Here is a 26,856-nt window from a genome sequence, read left to right as displayed (position 1 = left end):
AATTTAAGGTCAGATTTAAAAAAATACAAAATGGCGGACCCAATATGGCTACCCAATATGACAGAAAAATTTGAAATTGATACGATATTCGTTCAAAATTCGGTGCTAGGGGGTTTGTGGGGTCGGTGAATCAAAATTTTGAGGATACATTTAACAAATTAAAAATTTGAATTCATAGACTCCAAAAATCTCCGAGTACCGAATTTTGAATTAATCAAATCAATTTTAAATTATTCCGCCATATTGGGCCCGCCATTTTGAATTTTTTAAATCTAACCTCAAATTCGAATTCAGCGACCTCGAATACTTGGATACTCATTGATACTTAAATCGAAGTAGGTTTAGAATTGTTTTCAAATCTGGACATATACGTCCAAAATCACAAAGGCGGCACGACTTTTTTTGGACATATATGGGCCATCGACTGTCAAGAGGTTAGATTTTTTTTTGGAGGTATTTTTTAAAATCCTTTTGTCCATTTTGAGATATTAGTGTGATAAATAAGTCTAACAAATTTTACCCAAATCCATTAAAACCTGTTAAAGTTATCGTGTTCACAAAAAAGGGGTTCACACATACATACATACATACACACACACACACACATACATCCGGACAATTGATCAGGATCTCATATAACATGTTTCTATATAGAAAAAAATTTGTTTTCACCATTTTAAAAATTTTTATAAACGAAAGGACTACAAAGCTTCCTCAATGAGGAAGCAAAAAAAAAAGTTGAAATTTTATGAGTAAGTTACTCTAATTTACGTTAATTTAAGGTGGTTTAAACAGAAATAATTAATAGTTGAACATAGTTTTTCATCCGTTTTTGACATTTTTTGTCTTTTTTTAAAAAAAAGATGTATAACTTTTTTGTTTTAATCGCTATTAAAAATTGTCCGAGGAAAAAAGTGTTTATTTTTACTTGTAATTTTCGAAAAAAAATTGAAAAAATTTTTTTTTCTGAAAAATGCGAATTTTTGAAATTTTTAAAAACTAAAAATATATATATAATTATATATAGGTAACTGCACCAGTGGTGGATCAATTAAGTTTACTAAATTTATTATTTTGACTTTCAAGGTGTACAGATTTTTTCAGATGAAAAATATAGGGTAATCTTTACAATAGTATGAATTAACAAGTCTTCAAGGACACTATCGTGTAGTTTTCGACCTGCTTGTAACGTTTACACCGCCTCACACCCACATTCAACAATAAAATGACATTGCTCCAGTTGTGGATCATTTACCCCTTTACACTACACAAAAATAACTTAATGATGTAAATTTTTTTCCAAAAGAATTCTATATGGAAAGAATTGATTACTTTCTACTCTAAAAATTAAAAAAATTTAGACTGAACAATTATTTTTTAAGATTTCATGTGAAAAAGCATAAAATCAACAATTGTTGTATTGCTTTGTTTTCCTAAATATTTTCAAATGATTTTATTTCATAAAACTTATCTATACACCTCCCCTAAACGATTGAAACATTTAGTTCAATTAGAAATAGCTTATTTTAACCTTTTTAACGCTGTTGATCCACCATTGGTGCCTGATCCACCACTGGTGCACATACCCTATAAATAAATTTTTTTTAAATAATTAATTATATTTTTCTATTTTATTTATTTTTTTCACTTAAAATAAAAAAACAATTTATATAAAAAATATATATAATTTTTATTTCCTTGTTGACTTATTCAAAAAAAGTTTCATTGATTTAATGTTTTCGTCATCGATTAACGTCATAGATAATGAATTTCTGTTAATTTTTAATCACCTATACAAACAATAAAAACTAGAAATGGTTACTTGCGTCTAATATTTTTTATAAAAAGACATTTTTTTTATTCTAATTTATTATAAAGAACACAAATAGACGCAATAGCAACTATATATTATTGTTGAATTATTCCAAAAAAGTTCTATTGATTTAATATTATCGTCATCGATTAACGTCATCGATTATAAAAATTCTGCCGATTTTCACACCTATGTAAACTGTAAAAAATATATAAAAAGTAAAAGTTAACTAATTTTTTATCAAAGTTGTCAAACGAGTAGTCACTCGTGAAATAGTAAATCATGATTTCGTTAATATTAATAAAATTGCTTCTAATATTTGTGTCGAGTACAATTTCACAGCCTACACTGCCATGGAATTTGACAGTAAGTTTTTAAAATATTAATTAAAAGATAAATGTGCCTCATCACCACATGCATTTTTCATTTAACTATAAATTCATCTTTTAGCTAACTGCACGAGCTATCGAGCCTTTAGTTCGAGATAATTCAGGATCACTGACCAATCAAAGACCTAATTATCAAACCTTCAATGATAATACTAATTTTGGTATAATAATTAAACAAGGTACAACATTTAGCTTAACGGTAGAGACACCTTCTAAAATAGAAGATTTAAAGTTTTTCTGTTTTCCTTATCCACAACATGAAAAAAAATTAATCAAATTAAATCTTACCGGAAAAACAAATTGCACAAATACATTAACAACAAATTATAATTGTGTACCTATGGTATCCGCATCAAAAAATGTTCCATTACGGATGATAATTAAAACCAAAAACTGGTTTCCATTGTCAACTAACAAGTCTAATGATGTGTCACTTCCAAAATCACAAGGAAAAGGAATTTCACACAAATTAGAAAATAATTTAAAATATGAATTTGATGCCTTGGGTTTGAATGATGAAGTATTTTTAAAAATATTTATAAATTACAAGAACATGACAATAGAATTACAACAATTGCAAAAAGGAGTTCATGCATACTTTAAACAAGAAGTATATTTTTGGATCAGTTTAGAACGAAATGGTTTATCAATTTTTGAGTATAAATTTTTAGGTTGTCCCCCATGTGGTACAAAGCTTATTAATGCGGTGGAAAAATTTGAGTTAAATGATGTAATTCATTTTTATCATGCCGAACCAGGTCGTTTTAAATCAAATCTCGAAGGATTAAATAATGAATCAGAAAGAAAGAAATTTCTTTTGTCAAATAAAGGTTTGCAGACTGTTAAAAGACCAGAATTAAATAATTTAAAATATTCATTTCATGCATTAGGTTATAAGGATTTGGAATTTTTAACAATATTGATAAATTACAAGAACATGACAATAGAATTACAACAATTGCAAAAAGAAGTTCATTCGAGTTTTGGTTTATACTTTTCGATCAGTTTAGAACGAAATGGTTTATCAATTTTTGAATATAAATTAATAGGTTATCCCGCATATGATATCCCGCTTATTAATGCGGTGGAAAAATTTGAGTTTAATGATGTAATTCGTTTTTATCATGCCGAGCCAGGTCGCTTTATATCATTTTTCGAAGGATTAAATTATAAAAAAACAAGTAATACTTTTATTTTATCAAATACAGGTTTGGAGACCTTAAAATAAAATGGAACAGAATTAAATAATTTAAAATAATCATTCGATGCTTTAGTTCTTGTTGATAAGATGTTTTTAAAAATATTTTTTGTAGTGTAGCACATAGCCATAATTTTGTTTTAACACAGTAGGGTTTGCGCCATGCCACATTAATGATATGATTCTTACAATAATTTTTTTTAATGCAATAAAATTGTTAAATTTAATTTGGAATTGAAAATAATTTTAAGTTACAATGCATTATATTAACATTAATTTGCAAATTATATTCGTACATTGCGGTTTTAATGACTTGGAAGCGTACACTCCAATGAAATTGGGATGAAAACTAGATTAATTAAGTCTAGTATAAATTACATACATAAACTATGAAATATACTATAATAGAATGTTTATTAAACAATATTAATAATGTAACTTATGTTAATTTATGTATTATGAGAAATATATAATTTACAATAAATATATAAAATATACATAACTATTAGTCAGATTATTATTTTTTATATGCTCTTATAATGATAATTATTTTTGTGCCAAAGAATCATCTCGCCGAATCAAGTCAGAGTACATGTTAACGAATTTTTATTTCAACAAATTATTTAATTATTTACACTGAAGAGGACATTAACGTTGATGTCGAAACGTCTGATGGTATATTATTAATAAAATGAATCATTTTAATCGAGTATAATTCTGTATTTTTACTGGGAGTCGATTATGTAATTTGATTTGACTTTGACGTCAAATTTATTTTTTGATTGCAATACATCAAATTGCTATCAAAAAATAAATTTGAATGCGACGTTAAATTGAAATAAAAAATTAAATTTTAATTTAACGTCTAAGTTAAATAAAACAATGAATTTGTTGAATTAAATTTGACTTTGACGTTAAAATGAATTTAATTTTGACGTCAAATCAAATTACATAATCGACACCCAGTGTATATTCACTGGAACCTAATCTTAATATATATTCTTTTAACATTTTTTCGAATCACTCAATCTATGTAAAGGTATTCTAGTGGATTTGGAGTATGCAGCATCTTCAATATCTGTGCACCTTTTTAATTGATATTTTTCTTGATTGTCAAGTAACTTTGAATTTTCTTCTCTAATTTTAATCCATTTCTCTTTCTTAATTGGTTTTTGAACTATTTTTGATCTATTTGTAAAATAGGCTCTCTTTTAATGTAATAAGTATTCTCCACAGTAAACTCAATTTCCGGAAATAAAATTTATCGGTTTTTCAAAGTATGCTGAAATTCAGAAAGATCAATAAATCGAAATTGAGAATTCATCGTTAAGTGAAAACGTACTTCGTTCTCTAAGGCAAAATTTGACAATTTTTTGGGTGCAATATCTGTCAAAAAAGTAAGATCATTAAAATAAAACACTTTTTCTTTTAAATTCTCCAAACCCTTAACAAAGGTACTTTTATTTCTTTTTAAAAAATTATATACTTCTTATTCCAAATCGGATTTTTTAGACTTCGAAATATTTATTCTTTTCATTTATAATGTAAACTCGAATAAACAAACGTCAATTCAAATGTTCAAAAGAAAAGAATTCATGGTAAGAAAAAAATAATTCATTGTAACGTTCCAATTCAGTTTTTTCGCCAAACCGAATTCAGCTTAAGTTACCACCAATTCTTTTCGCTTACTCCTAATTTTTATTTACTGGGAAGTTCCTTGCGAAGTATGTTGTCCAGATTGTTTTGAAGTTGACGGAATATTATCAATTACCAATTCTCCTTGAACAATAGGTTGTCCAGTTTCCATCGATTTTCCAAAATCAATAACTTTGAAACTTTCTCGTGGATTTAGATTAATATAAAATTTATCATTAGTTGAAAATAATGTATTTAACTTTTTTACCGAATTAACCATTCGTCCTTCTTTTGTAATTTCAACATCCTGCAATACCAATGTGAAAAAATCAAATCCATTAACGGGTGTAATTTCTTTCCCGAAATTTTGCAATTTGATTGTGTCATGAATATAATACACATCCTTTGGAACTTCGAAATAATTAGGATCAATGTACACTATTCCAGATGGATTTTTAATTTCATATTTCACCAATAGGAATAGGTTTAATTCAGTAGTCAAGCGAACATTTTTTATAGCATCTTCAGCATTAGAATAAACAAGAAAATTTTTTGTTTTAAATTGCTTACGAAAATTTTTAATTGATAACATTTCTTGCCAAATTTTGCTATTTACTGGGCAAGCACCATAAAGTATGTTTGGAATTTTAATAAATTTATTATCACACTGTCTAAGGGCCAATCTGTTTAGTGCAGCTGAAAAACATCTTTGTGCATGTAAATTTTTTGGTAAAGTTTTTGCCAAATGTGAATACAGTACATAATAATCCTCAAATCGCATACTTTGCCGAATTGAAAGTAACTTATACATTTCATACACAGTTTCAACATTCTGTAAATGAGTCTCATCAAAAATATAATTTATAGTTTGTTTTGCAATTTCCAAATTTTTAACCTGATATGCAGATTCTTCAAATAGAACATCATCAATAAAAATGTGATTTGTTATTTTCCATTCGTTAAATCTTTCAGAAGGTATTATACCTGCATTTATATCACCTGCCAACATTTCATAAGTAGGAACACGAGTTTCAATTGGATCAATTCTTAAAATGTAACCTTTTAAGAATTTTTCCCTTTCAGTTACTCTACGCAGAGGAATGTTTAATGAGATAAGATTAGCCGCATTCTCGATATTTACACTTCTTGGATATGTATTTACTTCTTTATTATTCAGTGAAAAGCTATACTTCATTCTTTGTTTTTGCCAATTTAATTTCAATATTGGCTTTTGTTTTAGTTCTAAAAGTAAGAAATCCTTTCCATTTTTGAATTCAGCATTTACTACGTGAAATTCGAGTTCTGGAAAAACAACAAATTGGTTTTTCCAACTCTTATCAAATTCAGCCAAATCAACAAGTCCATATTGAGAATCAATTGTCATGTGATAACGAATTTCTGTTGTTAAGGAGTATGATTTCTTATTAACAAGATTAATTTCACTTGGACGAATATCTGTCAATAGGGTAATATCATTGAAATAAAAATCCTGTCCTTTCATTTGCTCCAAATACTTAACAATATGGGGTCTGTTTAATGTTTGTTTAAACCACAGTTCTTTTGGCATTTCATGAAACATCATGTCTTGATTCCAACGTATTTTCTCGATATTCTTTTGTAACATTATTAATCTTTCTTTCTTTTTGTATAAATCAGCCCAATTTTTAGGTTTTAAGTCTTCTAAAGATAATAACATTTCACGATAATTATTTTCTCCATACCAAAGTGAAGATTTGAAGTTACTTCGAACCAATCCTTCAGATAGCCTTGAAGTTGACGGAATGTTATCACTTTGTAATTCCCTTGGCACGTTTCCTTGTGACGTATCTGGTTTCATTGGCGTCTTATTCCATTCATTCGTATTATGATAAACTATATAATCTTTTATTATTTTCCTATCTTCATCTAAATTAAGATAAGGAATAAGTTGTCGAATAATTTCATCTCTTTCCATTCCAGACACATCAATATTTGTCAAACTTTTCTTAGAATAAAGGTCTCCAGATCCCTTTGAAGTTTCGGGAATAACTTTATAAGTAGGTATTATTTTCGTATCTGCATTAAGATAAGGTAAGTCACTTCGGAGTAGATCATTTTCTCCCATTTCCAGTTTCACATTAGAAATTTCAGTAGTTGCTGGAATATATTCACGATAGAAAATTTTGTTTATGTCATCTTTTGTTGGCAACACGGGAACTTGAAATGGATTGCCTTCAATGGTTCTTAGTTCTGCAGTATTTCCAAATGATGATATGCATGTGGGTCCAAAGAAATTTTCACCGTTAGGATAATAGTATTGAACGAGTTTATAATTATTCTCGTCTCTAAGAACCTTTGGTATCAGACCATTAAATGTTGACAGTTTCATATTCCTATTAAGCTTTTTTAACACAGTTGTTAATAACAATTTTAGATTTGTATTGATCTTTGGAATGTTTTGAATCATAGTGTTATATATCTTGTGCAATTTTTGGTAGCCAAACTTGCCTAAGTTGTTGATTAATTCAATTCCAGGATCTATAACTCGTAGGAAGGTAATAGATAAATCTTTTAACAGGTGCTTGGTAAGAATTTCCTGCGAAACGGATCTCGCCAACACTTTTGAAATTTGATATAATGAAGTTAATCTACTGGCACTTGCTGTACTTGCAAAAGTACTTCTAATTAAATATTTTTTGCCAGATCCAATGATAAAGTTGTCGCTTATTTTTGTTGCGTATTTTGTGGCAAGACTTACTCCAGGAATTAAGGAGAGAACATCTGAAGGACAGCTTATTGCGGCTCCAATTTTGCTATCCGCTTTTACGCTTTCAATACAATTGTAAAATGGTACAAGTATTTTTAGAAAATTAAAAACCTTCTCTTTTGTAGTTTCATTTTTATAGTCGACCATTAGCTTATTTACAAATTGTCTTGTCTTTATTTCGGCAATCCTTTCAATAAATGCTTCGCTATCTTCATGAGCGAATTTCAAATCATTGGCAATTATATTTATTTCCATTTCTGTATATGGATCATTAGCAATTACATTACCAAACTCTTGTTTGTTATCACTTCTTACGAGTAATGACAAAACATTATCGTTATCTATAATGGCATAAAAATCTGTTTTTCCTTCTTCTTTAATTGCAAACAGTAGGTATACTTTGGGGTTTATCTTTCTTGCCATAGGTGGCATGTTTGCCATGTACATTGGATAATCTTTTGCTTTTGCATCACTAACAATAGATTTTGAGTCTAATTTTTCTATTACTTTACTGTCATTTAAAACTTTTCTTATTGCAATCTTTTCAATTTCATATTTTGTCTTTCTTACATTTCCAAACTGTTTCTCATAAACAACTTGCAATTCGGGTAGATTTTTTACGGAACAACCAGAAGGAACACTTATTTTTGTAAAGAAATGATAATATGACATATAGTTTGTCACATATTCATTTTCATGTTTTTTAAAACCAGAATAGTTACAATGTTTCTCTAGTATAGTTGTTGCCAATAATCTTCGATTTTTTAATTCTTTCATTTCCTTTTCGAGTTTGTAATAAAGGTTGTTTTCAAAATAATGATTTTCAATTTTATTCATTTCTAAATTAATATTTGAAAATAAATTTTCATAAACTTCATTCCAAAATTCTGCATTAAACGAAGTTTGATATTTCTCCCTGAATGTTTCTTTTTCCTTAGAGGCGTAAAAAAATAGTGCCGGTGTTGAAAAAGCTGCTAACATTATTTCATAAGTTTCGGTACCGTAAGCCTCTTGTAAATCAAACTCTCGTGTAATTGAAATTAAATCACCAAACGAAGCGTTTAGAGTTTCTCCAAGTATGGATTTGACAATTTTTAAACCAGCCATTGCGTATAAATAATCCACTTCCATTATGTTCATATCTTTATTTTCTGGCTCGGGAAATATTGGCAGTAGATATTCAAAAAACACTTTTTTAGCAGACAAAAAAGTGAGTTTCTTGCTTTTGTTTGTTTTTAAACAGTAATCTATACTGGTGTAATTGTTAAAGAGTTCCTGCTTTATGGTTTTCATAAGTTTGGAATAAGATGTATTATCTGCCTTGTTGATTATACCTGCTAAATATCCGGTAATATGTCCATAGTGAGAAAAGAGAGCAGTGTTTAAGATGTACTGGTATGTTTCATTTACATATTTCAAATCGAGTGTTTCATTTTCGCCGCCACCATAAAGATCAGTTCCTATTAGTACATTTTTTAGAAGTTGGAGTTTTTTCTCGGATACATTGTTGGAATTATGAAGGTATTGAAAATAAGTATTGAGTACAGGGATAGTTTGATTTCGCTGCTTCAACGTAATTAGGCCTTTGTTATAAAAGATAACTCCGAGAGTGGTAATGTAGTGACAAATAGATAGGAACTGAAAATTCGATGAATATTGTACGAAAACTGATGTGTCGTTCATCATGAGCCGATTCGGTTATTGTTGTTTTTATTTTTCAATGTTTTTACAGTTGCTGTTGTATTTTTACACTTTTGTAAAGTTTTAATTTTTCCTTAGAAAACCTGAAATAATTTTACTTTTTGTTTAATTGAGCTTTTTAATACAAGGATCGGTTGAGCGGTCGGATAAAATATAATTTTTTAAATTAGACCTATTTAGAAGGGAAGTTATAAATAATTATATAAATTTAAAAAATCTTGTACTTTTCTGATGAAGTAACCGTTAAAAAATTATATGTACATTTTAAGAATTTTATGGAGACCTCACACTAATTCAAAAAGAGCAATTTTTCACGTCTGTGAAGTAGGCCGGAACATACCATGATATTAGTATTAGCAATTCACTAACTTTTAGGGCTCAGTTAAGGCTAACAGGGCTTCCATACCCTAAATTTTAGGTTCTAATTTATTTTTTAAATTAAGGTTCCTGCTAGCTTCACATTGAAAAAAAATCTAATTAATACTGTATTTAGTCGATATTTTATTTGATCGAAATTCTAAATGATTGATATTTAAAGTGGTCGACATTTTATTTGGTCGATATTTTGTTTATTCGAAATTCTAAATGATCAATATATAAAGTGGTCGATATTTTATTTGGTTGAAATTTTAAATGGTCGACATTTTATTTAGTCAATATTTTATTTGATTGAAAATCTAAATGCTCGATATTTAAAGTGGTCGACATTTTATTAGTTCGATATTTTGTTTGGTCGATATTCTAAATGATCCACATTTAAAGTGGTCGATATTTTATTTGTTTGATATTCTAAATGATAGAAACTACATAGAAAGGAAACTCGTATAGCTAAAAAAGTGTCGAGCTTTAAAAATATCGACCAAATTAAATTTTGATGAATATAAAATTCGATGCTTCTAAATTTCAATCATTTAGAATATCGAACAAATAAAATATCGACCACTTTAAATGTCGTTCATTTAGAATATTTACCAAACAAAATATCTAACTAATAAAATTTCGACCACTTTAAATGTGGATCATTTAGATTTTCGGCCAAATAAAATATCGTCTAAATAAAATGTCGACCACTTTAAATATCGACCATTTAGATTTTCGATCAAATAAAATATCTACTAAATAAAATGTCGGTTATTTAGAATTTCGACCAAATAAAAAATCGACTGAATAAAATGTCGACCTTCATAAATGTCTATCATTTAGAATTTCGATAAAATAAAATATTGACTAAATAAAATATCGGCCACTTTAAATATCGATCATTTAGAATTTCGAATAAGTAAAATATCGACCAAATAAAATGTTGACCATTTTAAATATCGATCATTTATAATTTCGTTCAAATAAAATATTGACTTAATGTAATTCGATCAATTCAATTTTCGACCTTTTTAATTTTTGGGAAAAATCATGCGCCTCATTTTTTTTCAGAGAAAACTTAAAAATAATTAAATTTCTCATCTTGATATTATTTTTGTGCTACAAATATTTTTTTTGTTATATTTTCGTAATACAAAATTAAGTAACTAATAATTACTTTATTTAGTTAATGAATTTATTTACAGAGAAAATTTGACAAAAAATTATTTTCTCATCGTGATATTTTTTTTGAGCTACCAATAATTTTTTTACAAAGAAAATTTTAAAAAAATTATTTCCTCATGGTGAAATTTTTTTTGTGCTACTAGTAATTTTTTTGTTAATTATATTCTCATCGTGATATTTTTTTAGGTTACAAATAATTGTCTTGAAAAAATTTTTTTTAATACGAAAATTTAACAAAAAAATTATTTTCTTTATCGTAATATTTTTTTTGTCCACAAATTTTTTTTTGTCTAATTTTCGTTAAAAATAAGTAATTAACGAATTATCAAGTATGACATTATGTTATTAATAATTATTTATGACATTAGTTATTTATTAAGTTAATTATTTGTCATATTTAAAATCAAATAAAATATGTAATAAAATCAAATTTTTCAAATGTTTCCGCGCTGCGCTGATGGCTCAGCTCTGGACTTTAGTTCGCTCAACGCCCACGGTGCGCGGGAACGAGCTTAGAAATTGACAAAAATGACGACAAAATCTCATAGTGCCATCTTTTTTATCACTTAACATTATGTAAGAAAATGTTTTTCCCAAACTCTAAATCGCAGAGTTTCGCGTTTTTTAAATCATTTTCTAAAAAAAATAACTTTTTAACACTAAATCTTTTTTAATGCTTTAAACTTTTTTATATATAGATGATTAAGATTAATTATTTTTATTTTAGCATAAATTATAAATTTGGTCATAAAATACAAAAGTTAAACTTTTTATACATGACAAAAGAGATCATAAGCTACTGCTCAAATTTAAACACTGCGTGACATGAGAATTTACTAGTAATCCAGTCAAGTTAGTCTAAAAACAAGGCATATCATGTTTTAACTCAGGACCTCAATTTTTTTCCCTTAAACCCTTCATTTTGGGGTAAAAAGAAAGTACCTAAATTTGGTACTTCGAACTGCTACCGGAACCTAAAATTTTTCTTAAGAAAAAGGTGCAAAAATTCAGTTTTCAAATTTCCGCCTTTCATGACATTTTATCATAAAAGCTGACAAAATTTCTGACTATTTACAAAAAAGTACAATGCAATAGCTCTAATAGTTTCCGATATACAGTCTCTCAAAGTTGACCCTTTTGAGATTTTACATACAATGGTAATAAAATGAGATTCTATGTAAAAATTTCAAAAGGGCCATATTTGAGAGAGCAGTTCGAAGTACCAAATTTAGGTACTTTCTTTTTACCCCAAAATGAAGGGTTTAAGGGAAAAAAATTGAGGTCCTGAGTTAAAACATGATATGCCTTGTTTTTAGACTAACTTGACTGGATTACTAGTAAATTACCATGTCACGCGGTGTTTAAATTTGAGCAGTAGCTTATGATCTCTTTTGTCATCTATAAAAAGTTTAACTTTTGTATTTTATGACCAAATTTATAATTTATGCTAAAATAAAAATAATTAATCTTAATCATCTATATATAAAAAAGTTTAAAGCATTAAAAAAGATTTAGTGTTAAAAAGTTATTTTTTTTAGAAAATGATTTAAAAAACGCGAAACTCTGCGATTTAGAGTTTGGGAAAAACATTTTCTTACATAATTTTAAGTGATAAAAAAGATGGCACTATGAGATTTTGTCGTCATTTTTGTCAATTTCTAAGCTCGTTCCCGCGCACCGTGCGCCACAGGGAGGGTGAACATCATAACTGTTTCTCGCAGTTGAGGTGCCATTAGATTGGTATATAAGCAGTGATCGAAAATTTTTTTCTTGTCGAAATTTTTTTCTGCCCGATGTCTCTCCTATTTATTAGATTTGAGACAAATTCTTTTTTGAATGAAATGTTTTCACTAATACTTTGATAAACATTTTTTTATTTTAATACATACACTACCGTCCGAAATTGTGCGAACTCTGCTTTTTCAGCAACTATAAAACTGTTCAAATCTTCAAAAATATTAAAACTAAAATTTTTTTCTCTTTATTTTATTAAAGTTAATAAAATTCTGAAAGAAATGACACCTTGACAAAGAGAATATGTTAATTTTTCAATTAGATATCTAAGAAAAACCCAATTTTCAATGTTTTTACTATTTTTTTTTTCTCTGGCAAAAATTAATATTTTTAAACGTTCTTAGGCTCATTGAAATCGTATTTTGTTATGCAATTCAAATTATATAAAACAATTCATGTACACATTCTTCCCTAGCGTATGCAAACCATGAAAGTTGGCTCATAAGATGTCAAAAAATTTAAATTTAATTCTACAATAAAATATAATGTTTAAAAATCAAGTAAATATATCATTCTAAACTTCTCTGATTTATGTAAGTAAATTTAAGATTTCTACATTTTACTGATCATTTTTTGTCATATAAATATTAATCACAATTTTTTGACATTTTATGAGCCAACTTTCACGGTTTGCATACGGTAGGGAAGAATGTGTACATGAATTGTTTTATATAATTTGAATTGCATAGCAAAATACGATTTCAATGAGCCTAAGAACGTTTAAAAATATTAATTTTTGCCAGAGAAATAAAAAAAATAGTAAAAACATTGAAAATTGGGTTTTTCTTAGATATCCAATTGAAAAATTAACATATTCTCTTTGTCAAGGTGTCATTTCTTTCAGAATTTTATTAACGTTAATAAAATAAAGAGGAAAAAATTTTAGTTTTAATATTTTTGGAGATTTGAACAGTTTTATAGTTGTTGAAAAAGCAGAGTTCGCATAATTTCGGACGGTAGTGTATATAGGAATATATCAATCCTCCAAGTCAAATAAATAAATTTAAAATCCTTTTTTAACGTTTCGACGTTACAACCGCCCTCTTCAGAAACTGAAAATTTTTTTATTATAAAACTTAAATACAAATCATTATTTTACATTTTTCTTTTTTGTACGGTTAATTAAAATATAAAAGTATAAAAATTATTTACCGTAAAAACGAGTGTCAGAAAGATTTTGATTACGTGACATTACATCGACGTCAACTAATAAACTAACTGGGAAACAGTAGTCTTAGACGAAAAAGAAAACAGGTGTACATTTTTAGGTCAATGAACCCATGGTAGGTGTATATAAAATATTAACATTTTGATACATTTGATAGTGAAGACTAGTTTCTGAAATTTGATTCAATATTTCCATTTAAATTATTTAGTAAGAAATATAACTAAAAATTAAAAAATTTTTATTTATATGAATAAACAAAATTTTCTTCCCCCTTATAATAACTTTTTTTCAATTTTTTTTAGAAAAGAAATTAATATAATTTTTATTTAAATTTTTGATATCATCTTTTTTGTTTAGTGGTTTCTTTTGTAAACCAATATGTATCATTTCAGAAATTAGTCTTTTTCGCCAAACTGGTTTATTGTCTAAAATCGAGATGTCATTCCAATCAAATTCATGATTTCGTACTTGTCTATGTAGAGCTATGACATTTGTTTTTGATTTTTTATGTTCCTCAATTCTCAGTCTTTATTTACTAATGTTTCTTGTGAATTAGTTTTAAAAAGTATTGAAAGAAGATATACACTCATTTCGCAAAATATAAACATATCATTGGATGAATTGTTAAATGTTGTTCGCTTTCTTTATGATAACACGTACTTCCAATTTAATGAAAAATATTATAAACAAATTTACGGAACCCCCATGGGTTCATCAATTTCGGGATTATTTGCGGATATCGTTATGAGTGACCTTGAAGAAATGTGTCTAAGTAGGTTATCCTATGTACCAATATTCTTTTTTCGTTATGTGGATGATGTTTTTACTTGTATCCCGTATGATAAAATTGATGAAACTCTGAAGATTTTCAATTCCTATAATGAACGTATACAATTTACATATGAGATTGAAAACAATAATTCTATTAGCTTTCTTGACGTACTAATTATAAAACAAAATAATATCTTAATTACTGGCTGGTTTACTAAACGTACATTTTCAGGACGCTTCTTAAACTTTCGATCTCATCACCCGATTTCACAAAAAATTGCTATTGTTTATAATTTAATTGATAGGGCAATTAAACTTTCCAATGTCATTTTCCATGATAAAAATATTGAGATTGTTATAAGATTATTGTTAGAAAATGGCTATCCCCTTAACTTTGTTACACGGAGAAAAAGAAAAAGTAATTTTTACTACTTTCAGAGTAAAACTGGACCAACTCGAAGTTTCTGCGCATCTCTGGCAATTTTTACTCCAAAAATAGTAAAATTTACTCTAGAAATAGTAAAACTTACTACGGAAACAGTAAAATTTACTACAGAAATAATAAATTTTACTATTTTTGGAGTAAAAATTGCCAGAGATGCGCAGAAACTTCGAGTTGGTCCAGTTTTACTCTGAAAGTAGTAAAAGTTACTTTATAAAAGAAATCTTTTTTCTCCGTGTAAGAAACATATTAAAAATCGACTCCATGTTATTAATGCAAACCAAAATAAACCTAGCATGGAAACACACTATCGTCGTGCTAAAAAAATTGTTTTACCTTTTTCGGAAGATATTTTTTACAAAACATCTAATTTATTACAAGATCTAAATATTTTAACGATTCCGAAAATAAACAATAACAACAGTTATGTAAAAAAAGGTAAAGACGTAACCAAAAAAATTAAAAAAACAAATTGTGTATATAAATTAAAATGTAAGGATTGTCTTGCGAGTTATGTGGGAGAGTCAAAAAGAATGCTTGGAGTTAGAATTGCGGAACAAAAAAAATCAAAAACAAATGTCATAGCTCTTCATAGACAAGTACGAAATCATGAATTTGATTGGAATGACATCTCGATTTTAGACAATGAACCAGTTTGGCGAAAAAGACTAATTTCTGAAATGATACATATTGGTTTACAAAAGAAACCACTAAACAAAAAAGATGATATCAAAAATTTAAATAAAAATTATATTAATTTCTTTTCTAAAAAAAATTGAAAAAAAGTTATTATAAGGGGGAAGAAAATTTTGTTTATTCATATAAATAAAAAATTTTTAATTTTTAGTTATATTTCTTACTAAATAATTTAAATGGAAATATTGAATCAAATTTCAGAAACTAGTCTTCACTATCAAATGTATCAAAATGTTAATATTTTATATACACCTACCATGGGTTCATTGACCTAAAAATGTACACCTGTTTTCTTTTTCGTCTAAGACTACTGTTTCCCAGTTAGTTTATCAGTTGACGTCGATGTAATGTCACGTAATCAAAATCTTTCTGACACTCGTTTTTACAGTAAATAATTTTTATACTTTTATATTTTAATTAACCGTACAAAAAAGAAAAATGTAAAATAATGATTTGTATTTAAGTATTATAATAAAAAAAATTTCAGTTTCTGAAGAGGGCGGGTGTAACGTCGAAACGTTATAAAAGGATTTTAAATTTATTTATTTGACTTGGAGGATTGATATATTCCTATATATGTATTAATATTTTACCGAGTGATAAATTCTGTTATACTGAATTTTTTTATTTTAATTTAATTATTAAAAATAAAATAATAATAATAATAACTATTAAAAAATAATATTTTTTTTTTAATTATTGATTTTTTAATTACTAAATTAAAAAAAATTACTAAATAAATAATATTAAAATAATTTTTGCAACATCGTAAACGACGTAGTAAACGACGTAGTAAATGAAGTCATTTGCTATCCCAAATTCCGCTTTCATTTACGACGTTGTTTACTATATCGTTTTCTACGTTGTTTACTACGATGCAAACTACTTAGAATACGACGTTGTAAACGAGGTCGGAATTTTCATCAGGGTAAGTAATGAGCTTCGAACGAATAGCTATTCGTTCGAAGCTCATTACTTAGTCAACAAGAGTAAACCCCTAACCTTAATTACCACTTCTCATTTTGGGCTTCACGCCTAAACTTAAGGGAAAATAAATATTAAATAATAAATATAATATTATAATAATATAATAATAATAAATAATACATATAAGGGAAAACCTTGAAGTATTTGCATAATTTCTTTTTTTTTCTTCTAACATGTCCCAATAATTTTGGGCTCTTCAAAATTACATCTTTCCATTTTTGAGCTTCATCCCTAAATATAAAAATTACCTCTAAAATTTAACAAAAGAGTAAACTTCGATCTATTTGCAGAATTTTTTTTCTTATAACCTGTCTTTATTAGAGTGGGGTGGCATTGATGAAATGAGATCCACGAAAATATATTTAAAATAACATTTAATGAGAATAATTGGAAATTATACAGAAAAAGAAATGTCTTACTTTACGTCTCGAGTGAGAGAATTGAACTGTGTGTGTGTCAGTGTGAATTAAGAAAAGGCGTGTTTCTAAAAGGCGATAAAGAACTCCATCTATATAATATAAAAGTTTCAATTTGAATTAAGAGCGTGAATTGATCGCTCCAACACTCTCCCTCAATTCGCGACCGGTGATGATGAAACCGATTTAAGTCCAAAGCCGGAAATACACTTCGAAAATTTTGGTCCAGGAAGGCCCTTAGTGAGAGCATCTGCAATCATCTGATCCGTGGGTAGGTACTCGAGGTAGACTGGATAATCCTTCAAAACTTGGCGGATAAAGTGATGTCTCACATCAATGTGTTTCGATCTAGAGTGGTACACGGGGTTTTCGGCGAGCTTTCCAGCTGCTTGATTGTCATTGTAGATTGTCAGCTTGGCAAATTTCGATAAGCGTAGATCCCTGAGAAGTCGAATGATATATACAGCTTCTTTTGCCGCTTTGGAAATGGCCATGTATTCGGCCTCGGTCGATGATAGCGAAGTTGTGCGCCGCTTTCGCGATTCCCATGAGATAGCTGCTCCTCCAAAAATGAAAATAGAGCCTGTATAGGACCTTCTGTCAATTGTACAGTTGGCCCAATCGGCGTCGACAAAGGAGCTTAAAGGCTTCGAATACCTTTGAAATTTGAGTCCCAAATCCTTGGTTCCTTGGAGGTACCGGAGAACTCGTTTGGCGGCGGTCCAATGTGCTCGTTTCGGATTATGACTAAATTGTCCAAGTACGCTAACAGCGTGTGCGATGTCGGGTCTTGTCCCGATTGCTGCGTACATGAGAGAACCTATCAATTCTCGGTAGGGAAATTTTTCCTCGTTTTCCAAGTCTTCTGCGTTGTCGTCAAATCTTGATCCAGGTGCAAGGGGTGTGCTGACTGGTTTGCAAGAACTCATGTTGAATCTGTGCAGAAATTCGTTGATGTAGCCGGTTTGGGAAAGAGTTATACTCTCCCTGTCTCGAATTATCTCGATTCCTAGGCAATATCGAGCGTTGCCTAAATCCTTGACCTTAAAAGGCTGCGAGAGTTTTTCTTTGACTTCATTTTCTCTCTTCTTGTTTTTCCAAATGATCAAGATGTCATCGACATATATCAAGACGAAAAATAGTTCGTTTTTGTCGGTGTACACGCATGGATCTGAATTTGTTGGTGTCAGTTTAATGCTTCGGAGGACAGAGTCGAGCATCGTGTGCCATTGTCGACCAGACTGGCGTAATCCGTATATGGCCTTTTTGAGTTTGCACACGGAAGAAGGTGTCTTGAATTGATTCAGCATTTCCTTGGAGCGATGTAAAATCGTAGGATCATTTTCCTCGGACACAATTCGTCGAAGCATCTTGGGCAACATTTCCGGCATCTGCATGTATACATCGGTGTCCATTTTTCCATTTAGGTAGGCGGTCTCGATGTCCAATTGGGTCACATGAAGGTCGAATTTGGCTGCCACTGCTATCAGCGATCTGAGGGAACTAAGACGAGCAACGGGAGCGAATGTTTCAAAGAAATGAATACCTGGTTGCTGCGCGAAACCCTTGGCCACGACGCGCGCTTTCCTCCTTTCAAGCTCTCCATCAGGTCCGTTTTTATTCCTGAGTACAGTGCGACATTTGATGATTTTCTCGTTTGAGGGTCTGTCCACCAAATCGAAAGTGTCGTTTGATACCAAACTTTTAATTTCGTCGAATATGGCATCTTCCCACTTGTCACTGTAAGATCCTGATAATGCTTGTTGGAATGGAACTTCATCCGCGCTCATGACAATTTCGGCACTCTCCCATCCTAAAAAGTCGTCGTCGGTGGAAGAAATCGAATCACGTTGTCGAGATTCCTCCAGTTGATTGTTTTCCCCTATCGTTTCGTTTTGGGATTCCTCTTCGCTCGAGGCATTTCTGGGACATCAAAATCTTGATCCTTTCCTTGATCAGAGAAGAATTCTCTTTCTTGTTCGATGACTGGATTTTCTCGAATGATTTTCGTCGAAAATTTGTCCATAAATTGCACATCTCGCGTGATACGAATTTTTCTTTCAGCAGGAACCCAAATTCTATAAGCTTTTGCGACAGTCGAGTATCCAACGAAGATCCCTTCAATTCCACGAGGTTTTAATTTATCCTTGTTAGGCGATTTGTCGAGAAAGAAGACTTTTTTCCGAATTTTCTGAAGTGTCGTATATCAGGACGTCTTCCTGTCCATCTTTCGTGGGGTGTCTCGTTTCCCAGTGGTTTCGTGATACATCTGTTGCGAACATAGCATGTTGAGATAACTGCTTCTTCCCAAAAAGTCAGTGGCAATCCGGAATCAATAAGTAAACAACGCGCTGGCTCGATCAAAGTTCGATTTTTCCGCTCCTCAATTCCATGTTGTTGTGGCGTGTAAGGGGCGCTTAAACGATTACGTATACCGAAATCTCGCAGTATTTGATTCATTCCAGTGTTGATGAATTACTTTCCGTTATCGGATTGAAGCGATTTAATCCTTTGTCCGGTATGCGTTTCAGCGTAGTTTTTGTATTCCAGGAATTTAGCGGTGACGTCAGATTTGTTGTGAATGAAATAAATTTCTGTCCACGGGCTGAAATCGTCCGTGAGAGTCAGCATATAACGAGCACCACCCAGTGATTCCGTCCTCATTGGGCCTCAAAGGTCTACGTGCACGATGTCGAGAAGTGTGGTTGCTCCCTGACTTCCTTTTGGAAATGGAACTCGAGTTATCTTTCCAGCTGCACAAGTATCACATGATGGACGATTGTTGTCAAGTTTGAATTTCATGACCGTCACAGATTCGTTTCTCAACATTTGATTCATGTCGTTTCGATTTAAATGACCCAAACGTATGTGCCATTCAATTTCGTCACTTTTAATGGGACTCACAATACTCACGGAATCGGTCGTTTCGGTGTAAACTAAAAATAAATCAACTTCACGTTTCGCGATAATTTTTAATGTCCCGTCTTTGTCCTTAATATGCGCGTGAGTTTTCGTAAAAAGAACGGTATGATCCTTATCAACGATTTTCGACACTGAAAGCAAATTTGTCCGTAAATTCGGAAAATGAAGCGTGTTTTGAAGAAGAATCGGTTTGTCGATTTTACCATTCGAAGTGGTAATTATCACGTCACCTTTTGCTGTAACATTCGCGGTCGCGTCACTGGCAAGTTTTACTCCGCTTTTAACACTGTGCGAGTTAGTGAAAAGATTCATGTCTTTGCACATATGTGAAGTCGAGCCACTATCAAGGCACCACTTTTCGTTAGTTACGGCATTGAATGACGAATTATCACGGCACTTGTCACTGTCAATAGTGAGAAAAGCTTCGTTCACTGCGTTTGCATTTTGATTTTCGTCCTTCTTCTTCCTGAAACATCGCGATTCTTTGTGATTCGATTGACCGCAATAATTACACAGCCACACAAAAAAAAGTACCCGGGCCGGGGAATGAGACCACTATTTCTAAATGTATTTTGATGCGCTGAACACGAATCTGAAGTCCGTTTAGCTCCATCACGTCAGGATTTTGACATAACCTCAATAAACATAGCTGATTTTAAATGACAGGAGAAATTTTTTAAATAATGGCAGATTTGCTTGAATCTTGTTACTCGGGGGTTTTCGGGGTCGCTGATAACGAATTTAACGTCAGATTTATAAAATTCATAATGGCGGACGAATTTTTAAAAAGTAGTTGGATTTTTACGAAAATTGATATCTAGGGGTTTTGGGAGTCGCTGATTACAAATTTATCGTCATATTATTAAATTTCAAAATGGCGGATTTAATATGGCGGACGAGTTTTTAAAAAATAGTTGAAATTTTTATGTAACTTGGCCGATACTGGGTTTCCGAGTCCCTGCATCGTAATTCGTTTCCTATGTGTGTCTGCCGTGACGGCATCAAAGCCATTATCCAGGGACTTAGCCGGATAGCGGACAACCTCCGTTGCCCACCGTCACCGCGTGAAGTTGCCCTGGATGCAGACACATGTAGAAACATAAAGATATTTGACCACCGTACTATATCTGCCATTTTACATTTGAATAACACTGGGTTACAAAAAAATGGTCAAGTCGTGTTTATTTAAAATTTGTTGTGTTTATTGAAAGTTTAGGTGTCACTGAACAAGAATATACCCAAAAAAAAATTTTCATTCGGTCAGTTCCATAGAAAACGAGATTAAAGTGTCAAAAAATCGCCTTTTTAGCACTTTTTGAAGCGTTGTAAAATGAAAACGCAACAAGATAAAAATCTTCACGAGGGCTGGAATGAAAGCTTAAACCTTCAACTTTGAGTCCCAAAGCTGAAAAGTGGATGATAATTGCGCACAAAATTTATATAACATGAAATGAATATCGCAAATAATCAAAATAGCTGGGATAGAGAGCACTTGTTAAAAATCGATTTTCATAACCGAATTTATTTGGAACTTGTTACTTGGAAGTTTTTAACGTTTCTATTGACGTTTCGAAAGTTGGATTTAAAAAATTCAAAATGGCGGATTAAAAATGGGGTTCAAAAATTTCAAAAATGGAGTGAATTTTTTCGCAGTTTTTTCCTCGGGGTTTTTTGAAATATTTGAAAGCCATTTTGAATTTTTTAAATCCAACTTTCGAAACGTCAATAGAAACGTTGAAAACTTCCAAGTAACAAGTTCCAAATAAATTCGGTAATGAAAATCGATTTTTAACAAGTGCTCTCTATCCCAACTATTTTGACTATTTAAAATAGTTATTTCATGTTAAATAAATTTTCTGCGCAATTATCATGCACTTTTCAGTTTTGAAATTCAAAGTTGAAGGTTTAAGCTTTCATTCAAGCCCTCGTGAAGATTTTTATCTTGTTGCGTTTTTGTTTTACAACGCTTCAAAAAGTGCTAAAAAAGCGATTTTTTGACACTTTAATCTCGTTTTTTACGGAACTGACGGAATAAAAAATTTTTTTTTGCGTATATTCTTGTTCAGTGACACCTAAAATTTCCATAAACACAGAAAATTTTAAATAAACACGACTTGACCATTTTTTTGTAACCCAGTGTAATCTGACGTTAAATTCGTAATCAGCGACTCCAAAAAAAAACATGATACCAATTTTTGTAAAAATCCAACTACTTTTTGAAAATTTGTCCGCTATATTGGATCCGCCATTTTGAATTTGAAGAATCTGACGATAAATTTGTAATCAGCGACTCCCAAAACCCCTAGATACCAATTTTCGTAAAAATCCAACTACTTTTTAAAAATTCGTCCGCCATATTGGATCCGCCATTTTGAATTATATAAATCTGACATCAAATTCGTAATCAGCGACCCCAAAAACCCCCGAGTAACGAGTTTCAAGCGAATCCGATGAATTTATTAATTCGAAAAATAGGAAAATGTAAGTTGCTGATATTAAAAGGGGTTGTTTTTGTTGAAGAGGTGATTTTTAAAAATCAGGAATATTTTTTTTTGGAGTCCTAAAAAGCCCAAAAATCTAGTGTAGTCTGTTTTCTAAATTGTAATTGTGGAGGTGCTGGTTTGATGGACCTACGTTGCTACTACTCGGAAACTCATTTTAAAAAAATAATAAAGTCAAGCGTGAACAAGTGTAAATGTGAACATTTAAAAAAAAATGAAAATGTTTTAATTAGGTTAAGGAATATTTTGATAGTCCTTAATGAGCCCTAAATTTTCCTTGTAGTTAGAGCTTAGTAGGAATAGTGATAAAGAAGGTATGCGTGGTTCTGGCCAGCTTCAATGTGAAGCTGGCAGGAACCTTTATTTAAGAAATAAATTAAAAGCCTTAAATTTAGGATATTCAAGCCTTGTTAGCCCTAAATGAACCTTAAAAGTTAGTAAATTGCTAATACTAATATCATGATATGTTCAGGCCTACTTCACAGACGTCCATTTTTCGGTATACTTTTCTAAAAAATTATTTAATTTATCGGTTCAGGCCTTGTTGCATTTAATTACAAATAGAGTCAAGTATTCAATCAATAGTTACAAGACCAATTATACGACTTTTTGTCTTTTCCTAAATATGTTTGGCTTTATTTTAATAAGATGAGATTTTATTTACATTTTGCAATAAATTTTTAAACAAAATATGACTTTTTTAGTATACAATGCTGATCTTCTTTAGATTTTTTTTCATTATAATTATCTAACAAATTTTTAACTAAAATTCTTCTCTAAATTAATTATTTTCAATAATTTTAATGAAATTCTTCTTAAATTCAATTATATTACAACTATTTTGTAATTAAAAATATTATGAAATTTAATAATTGTTTAAAATTTAGATAAGAAAAATGAGGAAATAAAATTATCAAAAATTTTAAATTCAAAACCTAAAATTTTCCATCTAAAACTTTCTGATATGTAATAATTTCAACTATAACTCTTATAAAATTCAATTATTTTTATAATATTCATAAAAAAGTCAATTATTTGAAAGTATTTTTTAATTAAAAACTGTTGAAAGTCAATTTTTGTTTTAAATTATTTGATGCCTTAGTTTCAATTCTAAAAATTTAATAATTGTCTGAAATTAAAAAAAATCGTTTTAAATTCAGTAAATTCTAAAAATTTCAACTCCATTTTTTCGTAGATGCAGAAATGAAGCAAAAAATGTTAGAAATATAATATTATAAATATTTTAACGTTTAACTTCATCAAACAAAATTTTAATGATTTTTTTAATATTGTATGTCGTTAAATATTTTTTTAACTGTTGTCGACATATCGATATATTTTGTTACAAGAATTTAATTTTTTAAATGTGTCTTATTTTTTATTGCTTTAAAATTTTTCACAATTATTAAATGAATTTCTTTTGTAAAAGAAAATATTAAATAAATTTCCAACTAATTTTTTTTGTAGATACAGAAATAAAGCAAAAAAAAGTTAGAAGGATAATATTAAATATTTTAACGTTTGACTTTATCAAGTAAAATTTTATTGTTTTTTTATGTTATATTTCGTTAAATATTTCTTTTAACTGTTGTTGATATATGGAAACATTTTTTTTCAAGGATTTAGTTTTCTACACGTGTCTTATTTTTACTGCTTTAAAATTTTTCAAATTTATTAAATGTATGTCTTTGGGTAAAAAAAATATTGAAAAAAACTTGCAACTCACATTTTTTATATACAACAATAAATTTTTTCTAAAATATATCAACACTAATTCTTTTTTTACATTCTAATTTTTTTTTATAAATTAGAGGAGTAAATATTAAGCTATAAATTTTTTAACAAAAAATTTTGAAAAAGATCTATCAATTCGTCAATTGAGAAAAATGACATTTTATCTTTTATACTTAAAAATTGGATAGTAATATTGTTTAGAAAAATTTTATTTCTTTTTTGAAAAGTATGTACCCAGACAGTACGTAAACCTGCAGCAACCTTGCGGCAAGCTTGCCACGCAATATTGCTAAGTGAACACGGCAAGCTTTCAGCAAGCTTCAAATGTCCCACCTAATCCAAGCTTGCATGGTAAGTTTGCCGAAAGATTACAGTGTAAGGTTACTGCAAGATTGCATGTTAAGATTATCGCAGGCTTGCATACTAAGTTTGCACGGTAAGCTTGTGGCAAGGTTGCAAATAACCTTCCCCAATCAGCACAGAAGTTTGCATTGAAAATGCGCACTATGCGCACTTGCAGTCACGAGCACCTACGGCTACGCAGTAAATTTTTTTGACCTCCCAGGAACTGGTGCTCAATGTATGTACAAAAATAAATTTCCTGCTCCCAAAAAATTCTTTGTTATATTCCGCAAGATAGCACCAAGCTTGCCAAGCTAACTTTCATGGCAAGCTTGCAAGGTTGCCAAATAACCTTGCCAATCAGCACAGAAGGTTGCAGCAAACTTGCCGCAAGCTTGGTGCAATCTTGCGGAATATAACAAAGAATTTTTTAGGGGCAGAAAATTTATTTTTGTACATACATTGAGTACCAGTTCCTGGGAGGTCAAAAAAATGTACTGCGTAGCCGTAAGTGCTCGTGATTGCAAGTGCGCATAGTGCTCATTTTCAATGCAAACTTCTGTGCTGATTGGGGAAGGTTATTGGCAACCTTGTCACAAGCTTACCGTGCAAGCTTACTATTCAAGCTTGCGATAATCTTACTATGCAATCTTGCAGTAACCTTACACTGCAATCATTCGGTAAGCTTACCATGCAAGCTTGAGTTAGGTGGGACATTTGAAGCTTGCGGCAAGCTTACGTGCTATCTGGGTACGTTTAAAAATACATATGATAAAAAATCACTTTCAAAATTTATGGAGTTTGAAGGAAGTTATGAGCATTGAAAAATAAAAAATCATTATAAAATTTTAAATTTTTGAAAAATTCATATCTCGTGAACGACTTTTTAAAAAAAAAATTGAAAAAATTAGGAAAACTAGTCTCAATTAGTACTAAAGGAAAATTTTTTTTTTTTTTTAAATCTGAGATACAATTGCAAATGGGCGTATAATTTGGCGTGGAATTAATTTAAAATTAGTATAATTTTTATCTTTTAAGTTTAGTACGACAATAATGCTCACAGAGAAAAATATGTTTGAAACAAAGAAATAAATGCATTGCTATACAGTTAAAAAAAAGTTTGGTTGCGATTCATGACAAAATTATTCAATTGAATACTTTTATTTGAATGAACTTAATGATTTATTGCATTTGACTAAATTAAACTATTTAGTTAAGTCAAATATACTTTTTCTGTGATTAAAACGAATATAAGATTGTAAAAATTTCCTTCAGATGGAATTGTAATGTTTCCAAATAGATCCATTTGGAAGAGACGATATAAGTTATAATATAAGATTAAAAAATCTTGTATTTTTTATAAAATAACTGTGAAACAATTATAGGTACATTTTAAGAAGTTTAATGAAAATAAAAAATTATTATACCTATAGAAATATTATACTCACCGTGAATGACCACTTGTAAAGCAAAAAAACTGCATCAAATTGTCTCCGATAGAGAAATGAAGCATTGAAAACTAGATGGTCAGTTAAATATTTTAATATTTGACTTTATCAAGCAAAATTTTATTCATTTTTTTAAATATTGTATGTCATTAAATATTTATTTTTATTGTTGTCGACATATCGATATATTTTGTATCAAGGATTTAATTTTTTAAACGTGTCTTTTTTTTTACTGCATTAAAATTTTTCACATTTATTAAATGTGCGATTCCAGCTGAGATTTTGACTTTTTCGGAGTAGGTTAACCGATTGCAATGAAACTTTGGAATTCTGTTATATATATAGTAAAACTAATCTTTAACGTAAGTTTCAGGTTAAAATATTTGTTAGTTTACGAGATTTGCAATAATAACAAAAAATTTTAAACTGCTATATCTTCCGTTCTATTAATCAGATTGAGGTCTACCTTTTTTTAAAATATCAATGAAAATGAGAAGAATAAATCTCTTCCACAATAATTTTTTATAATTTTACAAAGAAATAATTAAAATTAAATAAGTTTAACTTGCAATTGTAGTTGGATTCCTTTGAAACATTAAAGAAAACAC

At 29.7% G+C, this 26,856-nt stretch overlaps 3 protein-coding genes across 7 annotated transcripts in view; 2 read left to right on the top strand and 1 right to left on the bottom strand.

Moving 5' to 3' along the window:
* LOC127286229 (glutamyl aminopeptidase-like) overlaps positions 1-26,856 on the top strand; it is an 86,381-nt gene that overhangs the window by 41,881 nt on the left and 17,644 nt on the right. The window lies entirely within an intron of this gene.
* Positions 1,910-3,902, top strand: LOC127286232 (uncharacterized). Its single transcript, XM_051312607.1, has 2 exons — positions 1,910-2,179; positions 2,264-3,902. Exons 1-2 carry the CDS (start codon positions 2,096-2,098, stop codon positions 3,428-3,430), a joined length of 1,251 nt encoding a protein of 416 aa, XP_051168564.1. The 5' UTR covers positions 1,910-2,095; the 3' UTR covers positions 3,431-3,902.
* LOC127286225 (uncharacterized) lies at positions 3,365-26,397 on the bottom strand. Its single transcript, XM_051312586.1, has 2 exons — positions 26,249-26,397; positions 3,365-9,565 (listed from the first exon to the last, which is right to left on the bottom strand). The coding sequence occupies exon 2, from the start codon at positions 9,465-9,467 to the stop codon at positions 5,103-5,105; it is 4,365 nt and encodes a 1,454-aa protein (XP_051168543.1). The 5' UTR covers positions 9,468-9,565; positions 26,249-26,397; the 3' UTR covers positions 3,365-5,102.

Source organism: Leptopilina boulardi, unplaced genomic scaffold (genome assembly GCF_019393585.1).
Source record: "Leptopilina boulardi isolate dan_hultmark-lab unplaced genomic scaffold, ZJU_Lbou_2.1 LbouV2_351, whole genome shotgun sequence".
NCBI classification, from domain to species: domain Eukaryota; kingdom Metazoa; phylum Arthropoda; class Insecta; order Hymenoptera; family Figitidae; genus Leptopilina; species Leptopilina boulardi.
Note: the sequence above shows the minus strand (reverse complement) of the source record. Positions and strands in the feature narration are given on the sequence as shown.